Genomic DNA, 10,900 nt, shown 5'->3' on the forward strand with positions numbered 1-10,900 from the left:
TAATTCTGAATTTGTTGAGTGTTAAAATGCATTTTAAAACTTTCATTTTCAATCTGCTGGAGGACCCAGAGGGGCTGCTACATCCCACAAACAGAACTGAGGAGGCTGCACACTGTCCTCGCTCTTCAGGGGGTGGGTGAGGACGGTTTCTCGACATCTTTGGAGGGTCGCTTTGTTTCAGTGAGTTAGAGGTCGAGGGAATACTTGAGTATGAGGAACTGGACCAGTACGTAACCTCTGTGGAAAGGTACGGTTGTTGGTCTCACACTGAGCACTGACCTGGTCTGCCACGTCTCCTGTTTCTCCCCCTTCTCCCTCTCACAGTACGAATACTCCTGGAACTCGTTCGCAAACATGACGCAGTCATGCCGAGGGTCTTTGAGCAGGTTCCTCAGACGGTTGTATTGCCTGCACACAGAAACACACAACATTAAGTCACGATCAAGGTCTGAAACCTGGTCTAATAGTTAAACCCAGACCTGCACGACACAAGACCAATATCTGTGTTTGATGGTTGTACGAACAGTACAACCCAGCCTCAATCAAACAGGTAAAACTGCACATACTGAGCGAGGAGGAACTGATTACTTCCTTCAAACACTCAATAAACTGACACAAATCTAACGGTGTGTTTATAACGAATGCATGAAAGTTGTGTTACGATGTGTTAAATGTTAATAAAAACAGAATTTGATGTTTTGCAAATTAAATAAATAAATTGACTTCATTTATTAGCAAATTGTGAAAAAACAACATATTAAAAGATGAACCTGATACTTTTCATTGTTTTATGAACAATAAAATCAGATTTTCAATTTGATGCAACCTGCAAGTTTCTCTTTTCTTCACTGGAAAGTTCAAACATCAGTCAGTAATCAATAACTGTCTGCTAAATTAGACATTACATTCTTTAAAGGAGTCATTTTGGGGTAAATATAATCTTTAACCATCCCTTACCTCGAAGGAAATTGTCCACTCTGTGAAATTATGCTACGTGGGTCCCTTCTTTTGATTTAAAATCACAATAAATTCATGTTTCTTTTAAATTCTGCCTCATTTGATCAAAAACCTTGTGTTTATTTATTAAATGATATGCCAAATCTTTCAAGTCAATCTCCTCCAAACTTTAAGGCATTCCACGACCAACAGGCACTATTTTTACCCCTGGAGAAACTGACTGCAGAAAGACCAAACAGAGGAGCTCTGGTGTTGGCTCCTCTCCAGCCTTGGGGCCGGTCTCCAGAGGAATCATATAGTGGTGGATACGGATATGCATTAGTCTGTGGACATATTTTGCTCTGTTGTGGTCTTTACCTTGTAGAATGTTGTTGTGAACGTCTGAACATGTGCTGTCTCACTTTAGGAGAATGAAGGAAAGAAGGACAAAATAAATAAATAAAAAGAATATTTGTATTAAAGGGGCCTAAAATATAAGTTATGATCATAGAATCGCCCCACCCGTCTCACAGCCTCTTCAGCCTGTTGCCATCAGGAAGGAGACTACGCAGTCTCCGGGCCAGAACCAGCACACTGAGGGACAGTTTGATCCACCAGGCAGTCAGGATGCTGAACTCTCTCCCTGTTTTGCCTGTAGTGCCCCCTTCGCAGACTTAACCCGGTCACTTACCCCACCCCACCCCCAAAATAAAGGCTGAGGGTCTGAGAGAGAAACGTAATATCAAATCCTCAGTATGTCTAATGCATACTGCAGTTTATTTCACAATGAAGAAGACTTTGAACTTTGAACTTTAGACTGGATCAATAATGGACGTAGTATCCATGACGATAGTGTCAGTCTCATACGTCTCTGTGACTATGACATCATAGTCTGACTATGACATCATAGAGATCAAAGGCAGGCGTCATTCTGTGCAGGCTGCAGAGACCAGCAGAGATCAGAGATCAGCAGAGATCAGAGATCAGCAGAGATCAGAGATCAGCAGAGATCAGAGACCAGCAGAGATCAGAGACCAGCAGAGATCAGAGATCAGCAGAGATCAGAGATCAGCAGAGATCAGAGACCAGCAGAGATCAGAGACCAGCAGAGACCAGCAGAGACCAGCAGAGATTAGCATTATTAGCAAACTCAGCAATACAACAAAGAAAATGCAAAGCACTAACTCAATCAGCCGCATGGAGCTAACTTTCCCCGTGGTCTCACCAGAGATACTCCGTCCCGTTGTGGACATGTTCCTGGAGAAGATCTCTTTGCAGCAGTGGGCCCGTCTGGAGAACGGATCCTATAGCCAGGAGACGAAGGAGACAATCGCTGCGATGTGTGCGGATATCGTTAACACTGTATCCAAATACATTTACAAGACAGTAGTGAAGAGGGTGACGCACAGTCAGACCAAAACAGCCTCATCTGGGTCAAAGAAATCCCAGGTGAGCGTCACAGAGGACCAGATCCACGAATGTCTCGGTGAGTCCATTTCACTGACTCTCGCCGACGCGACCGGCGCTCAAGAGGACATCCGCAGCTGCTTAACAGAGAAGGTGACCGGGCTCGTGGTCAAAGAGGTGACAGACAGGATGAACTCTGAGCAGGCCAGCCAGGGACAAGAACCGCAGGCCTCCAAGAGTTTCACCAAGAGGCTGAAGGAGATGGTGGAGAAGATGATGATGGTGATGAAGAGCTTGGCCAAAAATATGAGTTTTCAATCAGAGTCAGAGAGTGAGAACGAAACAGAGGATGAGGAAGACGAGGAAGAGGAAGAGGAGGAACCGATGGCACCTGGGGTGTCATGTCAGACTCCCGTTACCCCCCTGGTGGAGAAGAAACAGATCATTTCTAAAGAAAGCCCCATATATACGACTTTTGAGGAGGTGAAGGCAATCCTGTCGGAGCAGTTAGAAAGCTTCAATTCTCCGGACAGAGTGGGCGACCTTACAGATGAGGAACTAAGACTCCTTCGGATCAGCTCTGACGAGGACGAGGACAACGCAGCTTCAGGTATCGTTGAAGTCATCTGGAACAACGATCCAGCAGAGCCAGAAGCCGGACCTGACAGAGACAGCCCTGTAAAGATCCCGTCTGAGGACTGTCCTGAGAACATCACAAGACGGATCAAAGAATTCTTTATTAGGACATTTGCTAAAGAGTCCATCATTAACTGTTTTGCAAAGTTGAGGAAGAAATGTGAAAATGTAATCACCAAGACGGGCAAAACGTGCATGAACCTGGTGATCAGAGGGGTTGATGACTTTGTGGAGGACATGATCTCGATATACTCAGACGAGACGGAGAGGGCGGGCACAGATATGATGTGCCTGTACAGAAAGATGGCCAGAGACATCACCGGAGGCATGTTTGAACTCGAAGAGAAGCGGCTGGCCGAGTTCATCTTCTTCCATCTCTCACTAGATAGGAAGCAGAAGGTTCAAGCTATGGGATTCATCCGCCCTGAAGTGGACTCCTTCATGAAGCTCATGTGGAACTGGCTGAACCAGCAGGCAGAGCAGCACCAGAGGAGGGAAGACCAAGCCACTGAAGCTATGAGACGGATCAAGGGACTCATGGAGGAAAGTAGAGTTTCCACATTATCAGAAGGAGAAATAGAGAGCATCCTGTCTGAAGAAGAACCAGCTTCTGACACTGAGGAGCCAGCTTCTGACACTGAGGAGCCAGCTTCTGACACTGAGGAGCCAGCTTCTGACACTGAGGAGCCAGCTTATTGTGAGGAACCTGAGGACAAAGTAAAGCCAGCTTCATGGGACCAGTGGGACAAGCTGACCTGTGAGATCATGGTGGCAGGGCTGGTTAACCAGATTTTCAAAAAGATCCTGATTCACACGAACCACAACTTGAAGGCGGCCATCACAGCGATTACAGAGATGCTGTGGGCAGAAATGCAGGGCTCCAAAATCAACATTTCCCTCAGCCCGACCAACATCAAGAAGACCCTGAAGGCCACGCACAAGCGGCTCTGCAAGGACGTCGGTCCAGAGATACTTTGGAAGACCGTGCTGCAGGAGAACCAAAACATCCTCGAGCACGTCGTTTTTATTCTGAAGAGGCACCTGATGGAACCAAAGGAGACCAGCCCTGTCGTAGTGTTCTTTGAATCCCTTTTCCACGCCATGACCAAGCCATTCAACGCCATCTTCAAGCGTAGCTAAAACACCAGCCACGTATGAACAGGGTGGGTGGGTGGGACGCACCTTCAGGTACGGGTTTACTCCGAGCACTTCGGTTTCTCCCAAAACAAACAACAACAACAAAAAAAACCAACAGAAAAAAAACAACAACAACAACAACAACAAAAAACCAACAGAAAAAACAAACAACAACAACAAAAATTAAACTTAAAACAAAACAAAAATAAAAAAACAAAACAAAAATAAATGTGTTCAGTGACTGTCATATCTTTCCTTCCTTTGACTTTTTGTCTACAAAAGTAAAATAAATAAATACACTTATAATAAACTCTTTTTTAATTTCATTTTGCCTTGGCAGAGGTAAGTAAGTAAATTTTATTTAGTATAGCACCTTTCACAGAATAAAATCACAAAGTGCTTCACAGGAAAATATCCAACACATTAAAAGAAACGCCGGGGAGAGGGATGTCTGGGTCAATTTGCTTGGACTGCTACCCCCGCGACCCGACCCCGGATAAGCGGAAGAAAATGGATGGATGGATGGATGGATGGATGGATGGATGCAGCAACATCCTGCAGGAACTCTCTGCAGTCGAGTACCACTGTCAGGGAGCAGGTCCAGCTTACTGTTTATATTAATAGAAAAATAAATCTGCATTTCTAAGACAACATTAAATAAACTTATACAACTTTTGAACAGCATTTGGTTTTGCATATCACACATTTTAGATGATACCTATCGTAACGTGGCCTCTGTGTTGTGATATTTAACAGCTTATAAATGCACAAAAAGTAAGGTATTTTTTTGATTCACAAGGGAAGCAGATCTGGTGTGAGACTCAGAGTTCATCAAGTTTATCAGAGTTCCCTGTGTGCATGTTTAAGAGAGGCTGGGTCTCATTTAGCCGGGTCAGCAGATCTTTAATATAATGAAGCTGACCTCTCACAGATCGCACGTCATTAGAGGTGTTTTCAAACGCAGTGTAAGACATTAAAGGTCCAGACCACACGAGCTGCACTGGAGCCTGAATCAGGAGCTTTTGAGGATAATCTGCTTGTTTTGACGTATAATGATCAGAATGAGGATAATAAATGACTTCATTTATTTGCAAAATTGTGAAAAAAACAACATACTAAAAGATTAAACTGATATTTTTTATTGTTATATGGACAAGAAATGCAGATTTTCAATTTGATGCAACCTGCAAGTTTCTCTTTTCTTCACTGGAAAGTTCAAACATCAGCCAGTAATCAATAACTGTCTGCTGAATTAGACATTACATTCTTTAAAGGAGTCATTTTGGGTAAATATAATCTTTAACCAAACCTTACAGCAGGGGTGTCCAAAGTACGGCCCGGGGCCAATTGCGGCCCAAGGTCCATTTAATTATGGCCCCAAGCTTCCACCTCTTATTGTGTTATTCATAGCAATTAAATCAATCACCTTCTGAATCATCTGTACATTTGCAGTTTCTTTCAAGAGCACAAACAAAACTAAAGTCAATCCAGAAACGTCTCAAAAAGCTTCATATGGACTACTTTTATAAATTCAAAGCTCTGGATATTCTGCAGGAATATAATTAGGAGGAAACACAAGAACTCTTAAAGTTGACAGGTTTTTTCAAATTAATGTTTTTATCATGATGTGAGAATGTTCTTGATGAACACTAAAAGTTCAGAAGACACAAAAGAAGACACAAGACAAGATCAAATTTATGAAATTGTGCAGAAAAGGCAAAAATTGGTGCAGAAAAAATAGTTCAGAATGCAGGACAAGAATTATTTAGTTCTTAAATTGTTGTCTGCTGGTCAGAAAAGTCTTAGAAACAACATGAAATAGAAGTGTGATGAAATCCAGATTGTTATCCTGTCATAGAAAAATAACAAGACAATATTTTTCCCCACATTGCCAGACCCTACTGAAAAATATTTTCCTCCAGAAGAAGATAAAGTTTGCTAATGCTTACGTGGCTTGTGGAGAACTGAGGACTTCCTAACAATTGTTATTAAATAGAGATTTCATATATAACTTTTATGATTCCTGAGTCTCAGTAGGAGCCACTGGCCCTGAAGTATTCTGACAACATCAAATGCGGCCCTCTTTGAAAAAAGTTTGGACACCCCTGCCTTACAGGTATCCCATAAGGTTACCTGTAAGGTAGATTAACACACTCTGCTGCAGACACATAAACACAGAGAACATAACGCTCCGACTGTAACATCACATCTTCTCAGCATCTTACTGTGGCTGAGAAATGTGTCGCCATGCATCTGACAGAACATCTTTACACCTGTCGTTCACCTATCGTCCAACACTGAGTGGATTTTGCAGCGCCGATTTGTCGCGTTGTTGCAGCTAAGTTGTTCCCGAATCATATTTATGCTCGCTTTCCTCGTTATTGTCCCCGTCTGATCTGTTTTGAAACGTGCTGAAGTGACCATTTGTCCAAAATAAGATCAGTTAATAATCTAAATTTTAAAAAACTCGGGTTCCCAGTGTTTGCCAAACACCAAACAAACTAAAGAAATGCTAAATGCAAAAAAATCTAAATATACGAAACAAATTACGACCAAATAAATCCCAAAAATCAAACTTCAATTAGTTTAGAAAAATCTAATGTTTTTTTAACATACGATATGTTGTATTAGTAATGTTTTTAAAATTTGCAAACCATCAAATTTTACATTTTGTGTCCCACCCTTTTTAAGAATGAAAGAAGAGCAGCAGTGGAAGAAACTACATCCCTGTTTCCAAAGTGTCCTCACACACAGACCGCCCCGCCCCCCCTCGCTGTGTGTCGTACCTGCGTCCTTTGTGGTGCTGCACGGCCTGACAGGCGGTCTGCGTGAACACGATGCCCTGCAGCTCTGTGAACTCCAGAATCTCCAGGTAATCCACCACCACGCCGACATCAGGAACCACGTAGTGGGTCAGGTCTCCTGGAAGCAGCTTTCCATCTGGGTGAGACGAGAAGGTTTCATTTAGGTTTTTAAATCAAACTTAAGACTTTTTAATTTGGAGGAATTTATTTTTAGCCCTGGACTGCATTTTTTATAATCATTGTTTTAATAATATTTAATTATCTTATTTATGTATTTATTTCTTGTATTCATCTGATCTTCTTTAACTTTAAGTGATTTTTTATTTTATTTGTACCCTTACTTATTTTATTAAATTTACAGTATTCATTTAATTTTATTTGAATATTTGTTTTGAGTCACATAAAGACTTATTTCTGCTTTTTCTGGAAAGAGTTTTCTGCTCCTGCAGGAGGGTTCTGGTCTGAGGACCAGGTCTCTCTGAATGGTTTTAAAGCAGATTAAAGGTGTTGGAGGAAGATGCATCAGGCTGTAGAAGCTTCGACTGATGACTTCCTGTCATGTGATCACGGATATGTTGACATGTCTTTAAATTACGTGTGTCTGGTCTTTCTGTAACTGTGTTGAGACACACTGCTGCTGATCTCAGACTCTCCTGTAGTTTAATCTCAGTGAGGCTTTCCTGTTAAATAGATTTAAATCTGAATCTGGGTGTCATGATCGATGACCAGCTAACCTTCAGGGTTCATGTTGCCTCGATTGCTCGGTCCTGCCTCTATAACATCAAGAGGATCAGACCCTACCTGACAGAACACGCAACACAGCTCCTGGTTCAGGCTCTGGTAATGTCACGCATTGACTACTGCAGCTCTCTCCTGGCAGGCCTCCCTGCATGCACAGTTAAACCTCTGCAGATGATCCAGAACCCAGCAGCACGTCTGGTCTTCAACCAGCCTAAGACCACTCATGTCACTCCCCTGCTCATGCAGCTACACTGGCTTCCAGCTGCAGCTCGCATCAGATACAAAACTCTAATCATGACTTACAAAGCAGGAACCAAAACCGCTCCAGATTACCTGGAACCCCTCATCCAGGTCTACTGCCCTTCTCACCCGCTACGCTCAGCCTCTGAAAGGAGCCTAGTGCTTCCAGCACACAAGGCCTCAAAATCACGAGCTGGACTCTTCTCTTCTGTTGTCCCTAAATGGTGGAATGAATTGTCCAACTCCATTCGATCTGCAGAGTCCCTCTCTACTTTCCAAAGACAGCTAAAGACCCAGCTCTTTATCAATCAATCAATCAATCAAGCTTTATTTATAAAGCACCTTTCATACAAATAAAATGCAACCCAAAGTGCTTTACAGCGATTGAAAACAAGAAAGAAGCAGAAATGAAACAATGCTAAGACATTTTAGTGGAAGATAATAATAATGATAATAATAAAACTAATAAAAATACAAATTAAAAATAAGAACAACATAAAAATAAAATAAAATAGAGACCAATGCACACCAAAATAAAATATGTGTAATTAAAATAAGTTAAAGCATCAAAATTAAGAAATAAAAATAGTTAAAATAAATAGATTTAAAAGGTAAGGATAAGAGTTGAAAAATAAAACTAAGGCTGAAAAATATCAATAAAACTGAGTAGATAAATAAAATTAAATAAATGAATGAATAAATACATAAAAATAGAATAAGATAACAGTTAAATTACTAAAATAATAAAGCAACATTTAAATCAATATTATAGTAAAAGGTAGGTAATAAAATTGTTAAACCCTACATAAAAGCCAGACTGAATAAATACGTTTTTAGTTTACGTTTAAAAGTCTCAATATCTCCATCAGCTCCTCTCAGATCCTCCGGCAGGCTGTTCCATAGTTTGGGAGCGTAGTGGCTGAAAGCAGCGTCACCAAATGTTTTAGTTCTGCTCTTAGGAACAGCTAAAAGAGAGGAGCCGGAGGATCTGAGAGACCTACCTGGTTTATATACTAAAAGCATCTCTGAGATGTAGTCTGGTGCAAGGCCATGCAGTGCCTTAAAAACTAGTAAAATAATTTTAAAATCAATACGAAAAGCAACAGGCAGCCAATGTAAAGATTTTAAAATAGGCGTAATGTGTGCTCTCCTTCTGGTCCTCGTTAAAACTCTAGCTGCTGCATTTTGTATTAACTGCAGTTTGTTAATTGTGTTCTTTGGAAGACCAGAAAGGAGAGCATTGCAGTAGTCCAGCCTGCTGGTTATAAAAGCGTGCATTAGTCTCTCTGTGTTGCTCAGAGAGAGAAACGGCCTCACTCTAGAAATGTTCTTTAAATGATAAAAGGCTGTTTTGGTGATAAAACGAACATGTGGTTTAAAATTAAAATCAGAATCAAATAAAACACCTAGGTTTCTGGCTTCTTGGCTCGGATTAAGTCCATGAACATTTAGTGTGGAGGCCAGTTTCTCTCTCTGAGCCTTTGAGCCGATGACAAGTACGTCCGTTTTTTTTTAGGAAGCACTATGCACTTAGCTAGACTGGTCTCCACTGTTGTCCCCAGGGGCAGATCATGTCCTCAGGGGCAGATCGTGTCCCCAGGGGCAGATCATGTCCTCAGGGGCAGATCATGTCTTCCAGCTACAGTTGACTCCACTGTCCTGCTCTACTCTGGGACACTTGGTACTTTGGTCATTATTGTGGTGATGTTAATTGTTGATGATGATAATGAAGGTCTTAAATGGTTTGGTTCCTTCATTGTAGATGTCCCTTATTTACTTTGTGCATTGTCTTTACACTGCTTGGCAGTACCTGCACCCAAATGGACTTGAAGCTCTTTGTTCCTCTTCCTGGTCTTGTTTCCTCTTGTCTAGATCTTTGCTTGTGTTGTTCTTGTTCTTGTATGTACGTCACTTTGGATAAAAGCATCTGATAAATGACATTGTGATATTGTAATATTGTAAAACACAGTTTACTTTCAACATGAAGCTTGTGGAAAACTTTTTAATAAAAAATAAATCAGTCGTACATTCATTTTTCTCAGGGAGGGGTATCACCATAACTTGATGTTAACGTACAAATAAAGTTTTTTTTAGGGAATAATCTTAAATTCATTAAACATAAGTCGTAGTGCTTAAACCACCAACCCCAGCTCTGTGGACACATTTCAATGTCTTATATTGAAAGTATGCTCTCAGTTTGACTCTCTACTCTTTGTGTGTAAAGTCTGTTTTAAAGTTTGAACAGATTTAATTTGCTTTTTGAAATCACCTGTTAGCCAGGTGAAAGATAAGCTAGGCTAGCTGTCACAGGTTGTTTGTGTCTGTAATAAACAGCTTTAAACTAAGTGCAGTGAGCTGAATGAGCAATTCAGTTAAACCCTCTCTGGTCTTCTGTGTTGCAGTGATGTTAGCTTTATAATAACACCTTTAAATGGATGGGTAGTTGAGTTTAAAGCTCGTTTTCAGGCTGTTTCGTGTGTTTCTGTGAGAGCTGTTGTTGTTGTTGATGGGTCTCACCTTGATCACAGTCCGCCTGACACAGAGAGCTGTAACACGGAACCTTCTCTCTCAGGTAATGTTCCCGGACCACACGGACCTTCCGGCCCCGGCAGCTCTTCAGATGAAGGATCTTTTCCGTCTTTTTCATCTTCTTCATCAGAAACGAGACATTTATCACGTTTATCACATTTATCCCCGAGGCTGTAAACAAGGCGGGAAGCTTCACTCAGACACACGCGCGCTCTACAGTTCAGGGAAGCACGTACAGCGAGCCAGACTGCGTCATTACGTCATTACGCTCCTGCTACGTTTGTGTGCTGTTGGAAATAACGGAACGGGAACAACGGAAAGTAGTAAATTCCGGTTCTCGCGCTTCTTAAACAGCAAAATGATCAAATTTCATCAACATATCTCAATACGGAAGAGGATTAGGGCCACTGAAAAAATAAAAAAAATTAAGGTCAAACATTTTTTTTTGAATTATTATTCTGAGAAAAAAG

General features: G+C 41.4%; 1 protein-coding gene across 1 annotated transcript in view; it reads right to left on the reverse strand.

Moving 5' to 3' along the window:
- dis3l (DIS3 like exosome 3'-5' exoribonuclease) overlaps positions 1–10,684 on the reverse strand; it is a 29,446-nt gene extending 18,762 nt beyond the window's left edge. The window contains exons 1-3 of the mRNA XM_034679148.1: positions 10,419–10,684; positions 6,903–7,056; positions 280–408 (exon numbers count right to left, since the gene is read on the reverse strand). Coding sequence (XP_034535039.1) covers positions 280–408; positions 6,903–7,056; positions 10,419–10,557 — 422 coding nt within the window. The 5' untranslated portion in view covers positions 10,558–10,684. The remainder of the gene's footprint in view (positions 1–279; positions 409–6,902; positions 7,057–10,418) is intronic.
- Positions 10,685–10,900: the final 216 nt, after the last annotated feature.

Source organism: Notolabrus celidotus, unplaced genomic scaffold (assembly GCF_009762535.1).
Source record: "Notolabrus celidotus isolate fNotCel1 unplaced genomic scaffold, fNotCel1.pri scaffold_344_arrow_ctg1, whole genome shotgun sequence".
In the NCBI taxonomy this organism is placed as follows: domain Eukaryota; kingdom Metazoa; phylum Chordata; class Actinopteri; order Labriformes; family Labridae; genus Notolabrus; species Notolabrus celidotus.